General features: G+C 33.7%; 1 protein-coding gene across 11 annotated transcripts in view; it reads right to left on the reverse strand.

The window, feature by feature from the left end:
• Positions 1-17,250, reverse strand: part of Dlg2 (discs large MAGUK scaffold protein 2) — a 2,013,368-nt gene that overhangs the window by 472,462 nt on the left and 1,523,656 nt on the right. For all 11 annotated transcript variants that reach the window (XM_077797652.1, XM_026384678.2, XM_077797650.1 and 8 more), the window contains 2 exons: positions 13,920-14,056; positions 352-496 (listed from right to left, as the gene is read on the reverse strand). In XM_077797652.1, the coding sequence (XP_077653778.1) occupies positions 352-496; positions 13,920-14,056 (282 nt within the window). The remainder of the gene's footprint in view (positions 1-351; positions 497-13,919; positions 14,057-17,250) is intronic.

The raw sequence follows: 17,250 nt of genomic DNA on the forward strand, positions 1-17,250 counted from the left end.
TGCTGCCTTACAGATATGAATCAGGATGAGAGAATATAGAGAATGTTATGGCATAGAATGATTATGCTTGAGGGGCTTGAGAAATAGTCTTGTGGAATGTGTTGCCCCTACACTATATAACCACACTCACTGGTGGACCTGGCAACTCATCAAGGCTTTCCACCTTCCAAACACTAGCTAAGGTCTTGTAAAGCAATGTGGGAATGAAATGTAAAATACTCTCTCTGAAGTAGTTCCAGAAACTAGAGAATAGTGAAGGTGCAAACAGAGCACTTTTAATACAGTTTTGTAGAATTTCAGTTTTGTATACTTGGCATGCTATTTGAAAAGCATACTGAGCGTAGTACTTACAGTGAGTAATATCAGGTGGACCATAAGGATCAGTCATATAAATGGTGGTAGGTTTGCCAACTTTTAGATAAACTACATCAGATGTGTTCTTCAATATTGCTACTGCTTCTTCATGTGTCACTTCTTCTAAACTGTAGTTGTTTACCTGAAAGGGGGAAAATCAGTATTAGAATTAAACCTATGCAGCTGTAGAGAAGATATCTGGTATCATGATATTATTATTAGGTATTGAGAATTGAACCCAGGGGCACTTTTCCAATAAGTTACATCCCCAGTCCTTTTTAATTTTTTTGTCTTGAGACAGGGTCTTGCTAAACTGTACAGGGCCTCACTAAGTTGCTGAGGCTGGCCCCAAACTTGCAATTTTTCTGTCTCGGCCTCCTAAATCACTGTGATTGCAGGCATGCACCACCACACTTGGCTTAGAATTATAATCTTATTTAAAGATTAAAATGCAATGATTAGTTCAGTAACTATGTCATACTTTGACAGAACAGGTGGGTTAAGCTTTAGAAAAGCAAATAAGGTATAGTCATTTATGCTATGAAACAAGATTGCCTCTGCCTTTCTCTATGAGGATATGATATAATAGAAATTAGGACAGTATTCATGGAAAGAAGAAATAAGGGGTCAAATGTATTTCTTATTATGTTATAGCTTTTGTGATTAAAAAGTAAACTATTAACTGAAAAAAATGAATAAAAAAGACAAAAGAAAATAAAAATCGTAATCTCCCTAATTGGATATATTTCTTTAAGTAACTGTGACCATATTACAATCATTCTTTTGGAACTTGTTTTTTTTTAAAATCTAGAGTGACTGTTTGTCCATAACATTGATACTCAATAGCATGAGTGGTGTTTCAGAGAGCATGGCATTGTATGGCAATAATAATGATTTAACTACTGTCACAAGTGCATGTTTAGTTTGCTTCTAATTTTTTGCTACTATAAATAATGTTTTAATAACCCCTTTTTCTATATTTATACACAACTTTAATGATTTATTTGGAATAAATCACATACTTGGAATTGCTGGTTCAAATTGTATGAATATTATTAAGTGTTTTTGACAACTCTTCCAAAGTACTCTTTGAAAGATGGATGTGTTTATCCTCATCATACCAGTATGATATGAGGCCCCATTTCCATACAGTTTCCCCAGCATTGTATTGACTCGCTTTAAAAATATTTCCCATCTAACTGTCATTTAAGATGAGTCTATTTTTCAAGGAAAAAGTGCTAATGCTAGAACACAAGGCTTCACAGGTGAGAAAGTTCAATGTATTCTATTGCCATTAGCTTTAACATTAATGACCTTTTCTTTATTGTACAGAGAAGCCTGGAATACAGGTACCTCTTACTTCATGAAAGTGACATTACAGCAGATATCTGAAGTATTTTTCTAGTATTAATAGTATTTCTAGTATTAATGCAATTTCCCCAGAAAATTACATTAATACTAGAAAATCAGAATATATATTCAAAAAGTATCCTAAATATATATGTTATTCTTATTTGACTTCTATTTTTATATGGAGCCATCCATATAAAAATACTTTTTGCTAAAATGACATAAAATTAAAATAAATGTGTCCAGAACATTGGATTGGATCCCTGTATACTATTCTGTCCCCTCTTATCCAAGGGAATATGTTCTAAAAACTCAGTGGATGCCTAAACCTGCTGATAGTATTTAATGCTATATATACTGTATTTTCTTGTATACATACATAATTTTGAAACAGTTTAACTTATACATTAGGCATAATAAGAGATTAATACCAATAGATCAATAGTAATAAAATAGAACATTATTTCAATAAACTGTATCAACATTGCCAGTATCACTACTTTTGGACATTGAGGGTCATTCTTAAGTAAAATAAGTGTTTTTTGAACACAATCACTCTGATACTAAGATTGCTAATTTCATAACTAATATATAAACTATGTGCCTAACAAGCAGGTAGCATATAGTACATGAAAATGCTGTATAAATGTATGATTCACATCCCAACTAGGATGCAGCCAGGATAGTTTGAGATTTCATCACACTCTTCAGATTGGCATGCACTTTAAAACTTATGAATTGCTCATTTCCAGACTTTTCCATTTAATACTTTTGGGCCATGGTTGACTTAGGGAAATTGAATTCATAGAAAGCAGAACTACAGATGAAGGGGATACTACTGTGCATATTCACCTTAATTTTCACCTTAATCATACAATACCTGGTAGCACTATTTTATTTTATTTATTTATTTTCCCACATGTTGCTACATAAATTCCATATGTCAGTTAAACTTTGACAGTGTAACCCAAAATAGGAACCCTGGAAATAGAGGGAGTTGAACTCAACTGATGTTATCAATGCTGACCTTAAACTCTCTGTGAAGCATGAAGCATTTCTGTGAGTTCTTACATTTCTCTCCTAGGCAAGTAGTATGGCTCAAATATTTTTGTATGTCTAGTATCTGGCATGTGTTTTTTCACTGATAAAATGTTCACTGCATACATAGAATATGCAAGGCACTGCTCTAGGTATTAGAGATACAGTGGTAAACCCTAAGAGTGTTAATCTTAATATAGCAATCACTTATACAGCCTGTATTAAATGCCAGGTACTATTACCAATTTTCCATATATTAACACAAACAAATAGCCTATGAAATAGATGATATAATTACATTTTACAGATAAGAGAAGCATCAAGAGGTTAAGAAACTTGCCAAAAGTCAGTAATCTAATAAGTGGTGGAGGCAGAATTCAAAGCCAGAAGTTTGACTTAGGAGACCATACTCTTAACCACTCGGCTATACTTCTTCTTCCAGATAAATAAGGGCCCTGCTCTCATGAAACCCATATTCAATAGGACACAGTCATTTGTGGAATGATTGCATAGATAAATAGATCCATGCACAGGGGGAGAATGTAGAGGGACTAAAGGTGTGAGGAGCACAGTTGATGATGATAGTCCTTAATACTAGAGAAGTAACAAAAACAACAGAGCTAAGATTTATTAACATTTTCACGTCACATATTTGGGGAGCACTATGTCATATATTGGAATATAAATCATACAACTGATCTTCCCTATAGCTACATGAGGTAGACACAATAAATAGGCCCATTTTACTGATGAGAAAACCTGATGCTTAAAGAAGTTAGCTTTGAACAAAGAGTTCACACAGCCTCCAAATGGCAAAGCCATCAGTTAGTTTACAATCTTCCTGAAAGATGAAAATTAGATGTTCCTCAAGTACTATTATCAAAATCTAGGGCTTATACCATCTCTTCCTCTACATGTAAAAGTAACTTAAATTCCAAAGTATTTTAAAAGCCCAAGTAATTATTATAGTCCTTGTTTAATCTAATGTGACAGTACACGGTATCATCCTAATACACTAACACAGTAAGAAAACAAATGCAAAGTAGCTTAGTATTTCTCACGGTCCCTTCAAAATTTCTTATATATTCACTTAACCACTTATTTTAAGACAGAACCTCTTCTGCCTAAATAATGAATATATGCAGGTGATGATCACATACGATTTAAAGTGTGTTTGGAAATGAGTTTTCTCTCAAAGAAATGATGGCCTAAGGCAGCTTGGAATGTTGTAACCATGGCCCCATAAATACCTCTACTGAAAAAGTAGAAGAGAAACAAAATTTGTTGGCATAACACAAAAGGAATGACAAATCAATGGAAAAAAGACCCCAAAGGCTAGAAACTCACTGGATTAGATATTCAATGGCACCAAAGCTCTGTTTCTGACAAGGGCTCATTGTCGGTCTTCCCAGAGGGCAGAAAGTACAGAGCTTATTAGATTATCAGTGAAAAAAGGATATGGTCACTGCTTATTAAATTCCACCTTTTCCCATTTTGAAGGTGGGCAGTGAAACAATGCAGAAAATGTTATATTCAAACTGCATTTCCAGAGATTTTCACACCAGTAGGAAAATCTTTAGACAGAATGCAGAAATTAAGAAAAGGGTGGAGGTACAGAGTGGGGAAAAAAAGAGGATACTTGTGGCAATAGTAATGGTAGTTGAAGAAAGTGGTAGTTAAGTGGTTTTTACATGGTGATTGAAGAATTCACATTTGTTTCAGTCATGGAAAGGTGATAATAATCGTTCTGGTACAGAAGACGGAGATCAAGAGCATAAGATTTTGTGTCATGCAGACTTAGATTTGAGCCCTGGCCTTGGTACTTTTTGGCTCTGTGACCTTAGGAAAATTATTTAACCTTCTAAACCTCAGTTTTGACATCTGTAAAACAGGAATGATAATGTTTACATCCTCAAAGGGTTATTAATTTACTTGTGTTAGCCTATGTAAAGGGACGAGCACATTGAATTACTTATTAATTAATGTCAGTTCTCATCACTATCACTATTGTCATCATCCAACGTTCTCTCCTCCCCCCCCCCCAGGAAACAGGATTTCTTCATGAAAATTTTCCCTGATCATTTTCCTGTAAACATCTGTGAACTGATGAGTTTAATTAGGGTACTGCTGATGAGGCTTCTGTGTGGTCTTTTAAAAAATTCAGAATAGTATGGGATCTGGACCAAAAAGTGTTCTTTTGTGCTGAAGTCTTCAAAATGTTTTTCACAAAAGTGGGTTTGTTTGGGTTAATTATGTGTATGCAATATCCTATGAACTCTCAAGATAAAAGGCCTACAGCTGGAGATGATTGTGTGCAGAGAAAGGGACATTACACTGATTGGCTAGTTGCTCTTGTCATTGTTTTTCATTGTCTTTTTATTTTTTAAAAAATTTGCATCAAGTATCTGCCTATTATGATGAACACTGAACAACTCGCCTGGTTTCAGGGAAAAAAAAAATGCTGTGCCTTTGAGTGAAGTGCTGTCTGTGGGGTGCACTTCATAGGGGAAGACACATGTGAAGCCTGCAATAGGAAAGAGTACTGAGGCCAAGAAAGAGAGGCTGGAGGTGAGATGACTCATTCTCTCAAACAGAAGAGGGAGCATGGAATTTGAGCACCATGCAAGGAGGTCAAGCCAGCTGAAGAAAGAGGTGCCAGGAGATTTGCAAGAAGGGGACATGGCCAATTTTTGTGGAAATTCAAGAGTGTAAGCAAACATATATGTGATTGTAAAGGTGAGAGGTGTGGGGGCAGCAGAGGGTGGTGAAGAAGAATGGACAATGTATAGAAAGATACTAGATCTTTCTATCTTCTCAAGAATAACAATATGGTAGAATAAAATGGGAGGTGAGTAGGGACACAAAGGTTGCCTAACCCATACTGCAAAAAGAGACACTGGAAAGGAAATCACAAACTTCAATATTAAAATGGATCCATGCAAAGGGGGAGAAGGTGTGAGGAACACAGTTGTTCTTGTCTATTGTTTTTGTTATTTCTGTTATTTAAAATGGTTGAGATTAGATTATAAAATATATTAAAAAGGGGAATAATCCATTACAGTAATACCAATGATAAGAAAAAATATTTATAAACCAAGAATAAAAATCTCTACAGTAAATTGAAATGAACTTTAAAATATATTTTACAAATGATAACTATCAATAAAAATATATTGATAATAGGTAATATTGGATAACCAATATTCTTTGTTTTTGAACTTTTTAGCAATGAGAATGTTTACTTACATTTAGAACAAAATTAACTATTTGAGCAAGAACAAGAACAAAAACAAAAAGAAAGAATAGAAAATAAGTATGTGGCCTAATTATGAGATACACATAGGAGGATCTCACAAAATCAAGATAGGAAAGAATGAAATTACCTCCTTGTGTATAGTGAATAGATTGAAATTTATTAAAAATTATAGTCATACACTAAACTTTAATGTTCAGAAACAAACGCAACTTGATATAGTGAAGTAATTTTGAATGTAGACTCAGATCTGGCTTCATTTATCAGTTTCATGATTTTATATAAGTTAATATGTTTACTCGGAATTCACATTTCTATGTATAAAAGAAAAAATAATGATTTGTTTATTGATTTATTTGTGCCTCTATGAAAATGGAATGATGCCATGAACTTGAAGAGGCTCTAATGTAAAGCAGTATACAGATAGAAATCAAACAACCATAATCATATATTAAGCTGCTGCTGACCTGCTGCTAGAATAGTTTCTTCCTATTTCAGGCTGTTTCTGTGGAAGTGTTCACTCCATACCTTGCAATACTTTTACTTCTGCACTGCCTCTCTCTACCTCTAAGATCAGCTTTTCTAGGGCAGTGTTTAAAGGTTATTCATTTTTGAATCCCTCCAGATGATGCATTGTAAATAGCTGGCACTTAACAAATGGTGAAATAAGACAAATAAGTTTAAAAATAATAATAATGTTGTAGGAAAAGCAATAAATTCTCCTATTTTATAGGAAGGATGAGGCATCTGTGTTGAGTTTCTATTTTACATTTGCACTGAGTCAGAGGTAAGGAATAGGAATGAAGGTCATTCTAACAACAGCACACATTTATCAGATACTCGTTCTGTGTCATGCACAGGATATAAGGATAAAGACCTGGTGCAGAAAGTGAGCACCAGGTCATATATGATAAAACTCAAGGCTTCAGTAGGCTTCCTCCATTAATCATTAATACATTTCTTAACTTTGTATTCTATATAAAGAGAAAGTAAATGAAAATAATATTTTGATTGACTGATGCTTCCTCCACAGCAGTGGTTACCAAAATGGAAAGTATGGTATGAGCCTCAGGGCAATCTATTGAGTACAGGAAGAAAATATTTGAATTTTTATTAATAGTTATCACATTCATCTATATATCTCTATATGACTAAAGTTAATATATTATTCACATTTTAAAGCATGCCCAAAAATTTAACACACACACACTATATATACATGCATACATATATGTATATATGCTATTTAAAATAGAGAAATAAGTGCATACTAGATGCATTTTTTGTTTTATTGATGGAATGTGCTATTGAAAGAATTTTAAAATGGCCTAGGATACGTTTAGATCAAGTTCTATAAACAGGTTGTTATTACTGAGTATAAGGAAATAAATAAAAAAGGAACCAATAGAAAGTTTTATCCCTAAAAAATATGTCAATGCAATTGCATTGAATTGTAATTTGTTACATTTGTAATAACCTAGAAGGGAACCCATAAAATAATTATCCAGGTTTTTAAATGTTTTTTTCCTAGTGTTTCAAAAGTGACTTGGATTGCAGGAGACAGAGTTTAAAGGGTAAATAATTCTGAATGCCTACCATGCTTTTACAGGAAATTGGTAAATACATTCTTCTATCTTGATAAAATGAGCATTACCACTGGAGTCATCCTCAGGAGAAGCAGTGGCAGCAGCAGAATGGGCTGGGATGGGGTTAGGTCAAATTAAGACTATTAACTTGGCCACATATCAGAATAACTCAAAAAACTTAAAATATATGAAACATCCCCCTACCTCTGAAGTTCTGATTTGATTATTCAGGGTTGACTGAGGTACAGTATTCACAATTTTCAAAGACTCACTGTAAAATTCCAAGGTAAAACTGGGATTGAGAACCAGAGGGACTGACTGAGTAAGTGGTGAAATGAATTTGACTTCAGGATGTATGTGTGTCTGAATCTAATTTCACAATTTACTAGTTATATACATTTGGAGATCCACTTTGCCATCTCTGAATTCTAATTTTCTCTTCTAGAAAATAAGAATACTATAAATAAATGCCCTTACTACCTCTCACAGATGAATGATGTGCTGTGGGCACACCTGCTTAAGGTGAAAAAAGTGCTGGTGGTAAGGTAACAGCTCTTGGTTCTGCTCTAAGTTTGGAGTAAACAATGAATGTCCCTTAATGTCCTGTTTTTCATTCAGATAATGTCTATACATTTACATTGTCTTCTATATAATTTTTATTGGTATTTGAATAAAACCAGGCAATTTTATAAATTGACCCAGATTAATACTAATTTAAGTCCTCACAACTAATATTCAGCTGGGAAATTGCATATTATCATATTCCTTAAACCCATTTGATGTCCTTACCACTGGATATTAACTTTGGAATAAAGAAAAGAGATACTCATACATAGCACATCTGAGTATGGTCCACAGAACACTAACTATAGGTCTTATATGATATCACTTTATGGAAATGATTCCATGATTAAAGGAGTTTGACAATTTTAGTGTTAGAACAAACTAAACATTTCTTGACTATAGGCTTTCACAAGCCTTTTAATATGCTAAAGTTCATTGAAGTTCTACACGAAGGGCAAGACACAAATTGCAGAATTTCTCAAACTTATTTGGCCATACAACCTTTTAAGTTAATTGTTTCTTTTTAGTTATACATGACAATAGAATGTTTTGACATAATTATAGAAGCATGGAATATAATTCATGTCCCTAGTACTTTACCTTAATCTCCCTTCCTCCCAAGTCCCTGTTCCCATCCTTCTACTCGATTTATCTTCTTATAGTTTTTTTTTTAAATCAGTATCTTGTGGATGTACATGATAGTGAGATTCACTATGTTATATTCATATATGTACATAGAAGTGTCAGGTCAAATTCATTCCACTGTCTTTCCCTATTCCATCCTTCCTCCCTTCCTTTCACTCCTCTTTGTCTACTCCACTGATCTTTCTTCTATTTTTTTAATCTCCTCATATTATTTTGGATTAGCTTTCACATATCAGAGAAAATATTCAACTCTTGACTTTTTGCCACTGGCTTATTTCACTTAGCATGATAATCTCCAGTTCCATCCATTATCCAGCAAATGCCATAAAGTCATTCTGCTTTATGGCAGAGTAATATCCCATTGTGTGTATATACCACATTTTCTTATCCAATCATCTGTTGAGGGGCACCTAGGTTGGCTCCATAGCTTAGTTATTGTGAATTGAGCTGCTATAAACATTGATGTGGATGTGTCACTCTTGTATACCGATTTTAAATCCTTTGGATATATATGGAGGAGTGGGATAACTTGGTCAAATGGTGGTTCCATTCCTAGTTTTTTGAGGAATCTCCATATTGCTTTCCAGAGTGACATGCAACCTTTTTTAAGGTAACACAGGAATGAAGCTATCATGTTCAAACACATTTGGGGAAATACTGATCTAAGACAATATAACTATTGTATAGTAGTCAAAACAGGACCAAAGACACACATGACTTCCCTAATGAAGATGAAGTAGTTAGCTGCCTGGGATTAAAATACAGCTCCCCCATGTCTGAATCCAGTGTCTTTATGCTTGACTTAGATGTCTGTTATTTTTCCCCCTCATCTACTTTCCTTTGAGCAAAACATGGAATAATTTTCTATAAAAGGTATAAAGTTCTTTCACTGACAATTAATTTTCCTCAAATGTCAAGCAGAGGTTATAGAAAAAAGGAATGCAAGATTTTAAACCTTAAATTACAATATGACAACTTGACAACCAACAACTAATGCTACCCTTGTAGAAAAGACAAATGATCCTAGATTCAAAGTTTCTGGTCTTATGCTAAAAGAGGTACAGAAGATCACATTTCTGTAATATACTTGGCTGTCTGTATCACCTTGCAAAAACCAGTGTGTAAAAATACATGAAAGAGTTAGAACATCTTCAATGATGTTAATTTTAGACCATCTGTCCTATGAAATTCAAGGCCAAGAGATAATTTTTTTTTTTTTAGTCGGAGACTACAACATTAAGCTCTGGTTGTAACACTAAGCTTCTGGTACAATACACAAAAATCAGACATCACTGTCATCTCACAAAGCAAAACAAAATTCTAGAGTCAAATAGCAAAGGAAGTTTATGAAAAAAATATTATTTTGGTAAAGAAAGAATTTATATCACATATTCGGGTAACCAATGAAACAGAGTGTTCTGACATTATAATCATTTTTTTTGAAATAGTAAGCGGCTTATTGCAAAGGTAACAGCATAATTTTTCCTTATTGTAGAATAAATGCAAAGGTCAGATGTTACAAAATTGCTTAGGTTTTAAAAGTAGAGAATATGATGGTAAGGAATAGAAAAAAGTTTAAAGTGTAAACTAATTATAGAAGGTAAATGAAGGTGTGATAAAATATGTCGTAAAAATAAAGGAAAATATGTAAAACATCTTAAAAGATTGAAAAGTGGAGAAGTAGCAATACAAAACTCTTGCAAATGTGTAAAAAGACAGTCCTTATTTTTCTGTTTCCAAGGGACAGAGCTATGAAAATTATAGGGAATATATATTCCAACAACAATTTTAAGGAGAAAAAAATTCCCAGGGCTGTAAGTTAGCACCTAATGGATGACTGAAGAGTATTAAGTTCTTCATCCTCAGAGGGCAAGGGACCACTTTGTAAAGTAGCTTTTCTGCAGGATTCTCATGTACCGAATGAGGGTTGAAATAAGATGACATTTAAGATGAGTAGGTACATTTCAATCCTGAGATATAAGAAGTCTTTAAAAAAAAGTGTCCAATATATATGATCTGATTCACTTGATATACAATATGATAGCTATGCTATTTGAGAAATTGAAGGGGTTATTACTAAGACTCCAAAAAAAAAAAAGACTTCTTTCACTGTGGGGGAGATGCTGCAAGACTTCCTGAATTATGGGTACGCAGTCACAAAAGTCTAAGGAAATTAATAGTTTCATTTTAGACCAGCGCACTTATAGAACTCGAGTGAATAACATACAGAGGAAATTTTCCTAAGAAGTGAGAGAAGGAAGTGGTGTAAATTGCTTTAGAAAGAACAGCATATTTAGAGAAAAATATGCAGAGTGTGGTACAGCTGGTAAATCATAGAGTCTAAATGGTTTGTACTTCCTTTGAGGGAAGAGTGTAGATGAGGAGGAAGAAAAAGAGGTTATGAATGTAGGTTAGTAAAGGAAAGAAGAGATGAAAAAGAATGACCAAAGGAGAACATTGATAAGTATTTGGGGTTGAAAAAAGAAAATTGGTCTTTTGAGTGGCTTCAGTGATTTTTTTCTCTATTATCTTTTTCTCATGGTCATTTGTCTTTCAGAATATTGTAAAATGAATCATTTTCTTTCATTTTCAGATTCAGCTTACCACTTGCCTTGGAAGTACTAATTATGTTTTCCTTACATAAGAGAGGAGAGATCTATTATTGTTGAAGGTTCATTTTTTTTAAAACTATGCCTTAAATTCAAAACACTTATGAATTATGTCACAGCTATTTTTGAAATTTTTTTATCTACAATGAATATCATGAAAATTGTAATGGGAAAATAGCATGGTTCCTGAAAAATTCTTTGACAAATTTATTTGGAGATTTTTAAGAAAAGAATTTGAAAATAAAGCTAGATTCAAGCACAACTTCAAGAAATAAGTAAACAATATCTCACACGATTTTACAAAGCAGCATTTGAAGAAATATCAGAAGACTTGTCTAAAACTAAACTGTTATAGAACAATGAGTCAAAGGTGAAACAAGTCACTGCAACAGTCATTACATGAATGAATCTACCCTCTTCATTTTTCAATTTAGCCCTATGAAGAAGATGGTCATCAAAGGTCATTTTATTCCCAAGTTAATAGTTTAAGCAATAAAGTTTCTATTCTAGAAAGAAGTTGTTCAGGCCTTATACCGCAACAACAATTTGTCTAGTTCAGAATTGAAAGCTAACGACAACAAAAAGTTTTAGAATTTCTCAGGAATGAAAATGGTAGTGACTTCAAGTGGTAAAAAGAAGCCCCAAACTCTGATTTGCAATTTTGAGTGAAGTTAATATTGGGCGTTTTATGCCCATTCAGTTTAACTAGATATTTTCTTACAATAGTTTTTTTCTGAATAGTGGCCATTGCCTAGACATGTTAGTGGGGTAGGCTGTACTTGTTAGAGGCATTAATGAATAATTGAATGACAAATAAAGGAAAAAAGGAAAGAACTGACTGATAAACCAAGGAAACAAATGCAAACCCCTTGTACAGAAAGCAGCATTGCGTGGTGGAGATGAATGTGGACTCAAGCCAGATGGCCTCAGCTGGATGTCCAGTTCTTTCTATCATTACCTATGTGACCATGGGCAAGTTAGTAAGGTTCTCTGCACCCCTGTTTCCTTTAGTTTATATAAAATGTGCTTTTGTGTGAAACATATGTTACATGACCCCAAACACTTTAAAAGTATGTGAAATACAGTAACTACCAAATAAATGTTGGCTCTCAAGATACTATCAAAGACTTATCCAGATAATTCAATACAAAGGTCATTCACAACTATGAAATTCGCCTACTGGGATTATGTACAAGATCTACAGAGCCCAGGGAAATGGGCACAATGAATATAGAACTTTGGGTTTTTACCTCTAAAAGTTGTATATGTCATAGAAATCACTTTTATTTTGAGACTGTATAGACTCCCCATACACTTCTCAAGAAGTGGTTGGAGATCCCTACTCCTCGCAGACATATATTAGAAGCCCTGTTTTGCAAACACAGACCTATGACTAGATATGTTCATTTTGAGATCTATTTCAATATGAATTTTTAATTTTTGAATTTTCAATATTTGATTATTTATATTAAATAATTTTTTTATCACTGCTGTATCTAGTGTTTTCTATTTATGATTGCTTAAATTTTGCTTTAGTTTGTCTTATAATCCATAGCTCAGAAAGGGCAGCTTTGTGACAGTGGCAGTCATCGCCAGGACTCCTAAATGTGAGCATTTGGCAAACAAAATAGCTATAACCCTGATGAGAGGAGAGAGGAAGGGATCCATTCATACATCTGATGGAATTTAGATTACGAATTCTTGAAAATCATAGGCTGTTTCTACAGTGGTTGAAACATGGACATGCACATATCTGTAAACCAGATAATATTGTTTCCTTTGTTGTACTACCCGAAAGTAGCAGTTGCACTCACTAATAGGAAATGGATTATTTTGGAAAAATATCTACTATGTTTACCATACATTGCTGAGAAAATTGGTAAAATTTTAGAATACTGTTTTGAAAATATCAAAAAATCAAAAACAATTGTATGTGTACTTTTTTAAAAAAATATTATTTGTTGATGGACCTTTATTTATTTATATGTGGTGCTGAGAATTGAACCCTCATACATACTTAGGCAAGCATTCTACCACTGAGCCACAACCTCAGACTTTTATGTATATTTTTAGCTCTCTTCCCCTGAAATCTCCCTTCTCCTCTTTTCTGTTTCTTCACATGGTCACTACAATACTAAATTGTGTTCTTCCCTCCCAAATTCATGTGGAAGCTCTACCCGTCATTGTACTTGGTCTTTAGGAGGCGTTGAAGGTTAAATGAGTTAAAGATGGGGCCCTACTCTGATGGTACTTATAAGAAGAAGAAAAGAGGGACACCACTCTCTGTCATCTTGAGTACCTAGTAAAGGTCACATGAGGTTGCAGCTAGAACATGGCTTTCTAAACCAGAAGAGGGCTCTCTCCAGAAACCAGTTTGCAACCTTCAACTTCCCAGCCCTCAGAACTGTGAGAAAACAAATTTCTGTAGTTCAACAGAAATTTTTGTTATGGCAGCCTGAGTGGACTAAAATGGTCACACATGGAGAAACAAGAGCTTTATAAATATGCAGTTTTACTTACCATTAGTAGTCTGTCTCCTACTTGCAACCTTCCATCTTTTTGTGCAGCTCCACCATCTATAATTTTTGTCACATAAATGCTGTTGTCTCCAGGAATGTGCTGGTTCCCCACACCTCCTGCAATACTGAAGCCTAAACCTATAGGAAAAGAGCAGAAAATGGAAAACAAATGCAATTAGCCACATTTAAATAATTTTTTAAAAACAATAGATCTTTAATTAATTGTAACAGCAATATATAAAACAAGGATTATAATTCAATCAGTTTTGTTCTTTAACTATTTGAAGATTTTTTTTTGGGGGGGGGGTGGTACTAGGGATTGAACCCAGGGCCAAGTGCATGTGAGGCAAGCACTCTACCAACTGAGCTATATCCCCAGCCCTGAAGATTTGTGGTTTTGGTTAATGAGAAAAAAAATCTTTTTTTTATAAATCCCATATGAACACTAGTTTTATACTATTTCAAGACTGTGCAACTAAATGCTGCTGTTCTTTAGCTAATTAGTTCATGGTGGGAGACTGGTCAGAACAGGGATTGGGCAAAATGTGCAGAGGGAGCTTATGTGAGCCTGGGAAAACACAGGTACAGTCCTTATTAGGTCCAGTATATGAGCTCATCCTCACTGTCTTCATTACTCTAGCATAGAGAAAAGAAGTTTTTGACATTGCAGGATGTAAAATAAAGCTGTCAGAAAATCACACATGTCCTGAGATAAGAGACATGAAGAAGACACACGGGATATTTAGGTCGTAATTTCAGAGAGAAGATAAGGAAAAGAAGCTAAATATTTGGCTTTCGTGTCTACTTCTCTGGCCACCTTGTCTTTTCATATTTCCTAGCAATCACTGTTACTAACTGATAGTGAGGCTAATGACACAAAAAAGTGAATCATCCCTGTACATAGTCTAAAGTTTAAAGAAATGGTTTAACTTTACTATTTTTACAACAACCAGCAGGATATTATATCATATTTAAATGTGGAAACTTCCTTTTTTGAGAGGTGATTTTTGCATATGATGACTTGTAAAGCTTATATTTTTATTTTATTTTTATAGAATGATAATAAGAATATAGTTACTTAGTAAAATTGCTCTGAAGTCATTTTAAAGAAATAATTGACAGAATTTTTAAGGGTTTAGGAAAAAAAAGGAAATCCTTTCAATGGTGACTGAATATACATTCAGTATAACATTTATAGAATATATTTTCATTGAATTTCTAAATCATAATGATAATATGAAAATTAACCAAAAAAGGAGATTAAAGAAAGGAATTTGATACTAAAAGACAGAATTTCTGTAATGTTCCTGGCTAAAGAAATGGTTCTTAAAAATAACATACTCAATTGATAAATCTATCATAAAACTTTTGGCATTTTACACAATAATAATGAAAAACACTTTAAAAATTTCTAATTCCATTACCATGCTTTTATTGAATAAATATTGTGTAGGGCAATATGCTCTTAAGATAAATGATTAATGGAAAAAATGATGAAATAGTAAATTATAAAGTAACACCTCTGGAATTATATTAGAACTGCAACGATTTTGTTAAATTAACCATATTAGTTGTTAAAAAATAAATGGAAAATGGATTTAAATTGATAGGGCACTTAAAATAAGTGTTATCTAATTTCTTACTGAAGTGGGTAATTATTTTTTATTAATACTTTGCCACCCCATAGAACCATGAATGTATTTACCTAGGGTTTAAAGAATTTGTTTATAAAGCAAAAGATGACCCAAAATAAATACTATGTTCCCCATTTTGCTTTTAAATATGAACTTCAAAACACATATCAGCTCATGCTTTCTAAAATTATCACTTTATTAAATAAATAAATGCACATAAGAAAGTTTCAAAAATGTATTTACTAAGTTTCATAGCCACGTGGGAGGAACAAGCTATTGCATTTTAGCTCTAAGGAGGTCATTCCAAGCTCTGTATAAATAAAAAAGTTAAACACAAATCTAGGAATTATGATATACATCTACTAGGGCAGCAATAAATGCCACAGACAATCTTAGTTATAGAAAAGCTATGGAAAACAATTACCACCATAAAGAAGATTAAGTCCAAAAAAGAGAGTAACTATGTATTTGATATTTGAAGTTCAAGATTGTACCAAGACAATAAAATCACTATGGATACTGTGGACATAAATATATCAGCTGAAAAACAAATAATAGGGTTTTTTTGAGGTTAGGTTTATGTACTTTTTAAACTAGTGACTCTGCTCAAGGTGAAGGAAGATATTTTCAGTATACATTCCTCTGGGAGTCAGAGAATATCTTTAAGAGCACAAAGCTAAAAAATTATCTCACTTTAATGGAACATGAATATATTTAAAAACAGCCCACCATATCCCAGATATTCAATTCAACATGGTAAGTAAATGTGTAGTTTATGTCTCCATTCAGAATACAACTTTATTTACAGATAGAAGTATCCATCTGTATTATAAGATTGAATCTATCTGTGCTTTATATAGAGAGCCTTTATCAATTGTGGCCTATATAAATGTAAAGAAATGGCTTCCTATACTGTTCTACAGACACATTACAGAAACAATGACCCACAAGTGGGTTCATATGAGTGGGTATGATAACCTGGGTGAAACAATATTCTAAACCCAGGCAATGTCAGTGATTGTTGTAGGACTACTTTATGAAGACAAACGTCAGCTAGGACTACTAAGTAGCAGGAAGACCAAACCCAAATGAGTAGTATGCCTGTTCCTTATGTTTCCTCTTTTGACACAGGGGCAGGATGCCCACATTATAGGCTCTAGACTAGGTGAGGTCCTCCATGACCAATCTCTATTGGCACTCTCTACTCCTCTCTCTGCACTAGCTAATCTTCTCTTTCATTTCACTCCATGCATCACTGCATGGAGTAAGCTCTATGATGACTATGATTTTTGTTCAATTTACAGTATGTAAGAAGAACAAGTCCAAGTACTTAGTGCCTCATAAAGATGTATTAAATGAAAAAAAGAAAGAAAAAATGAATGAATGTAAAGGATGAGGAAAGTCACCAAGAAATATAAGAGAATGAGGAAAGTCTATGAGAAAACTTTCCTTAAGATAATGACTTTGAATAAGCAAGGGAAAGATAAAAGGACACTTTTGTTTGGGATCAGCAACTACGTAAGTTACTGCACTGGCTCTGGTAGGTTGCATTAGCTCTCCACCCTCAGTCAGCAGCATCTATGCCAATTTCAGAGCAGGCAACCTGGCAACAGCAGAGATAGCTCCACATTCTGATGCTTTCATCTACTAATTATGCATATTTCACTCTCAATTTCCTCATCTGTAGAAAGGGAGCAA

Source organism: Urocitellus parryii, chromosome 4 (assembly GCF_045843805.1).
Source record: "Urocitellus parryii isolate mUroPar1 chromosome 4, mUroPar1.hap1, whole genome shotgun sequence".
NCBI classification, from domain to species: domain Eukaryota; kingdom Metazoa; phylum Chordata; class Mammalia; order Rodentia; family Sciuridae; genus Urocitellus; species Urocitellus parryii.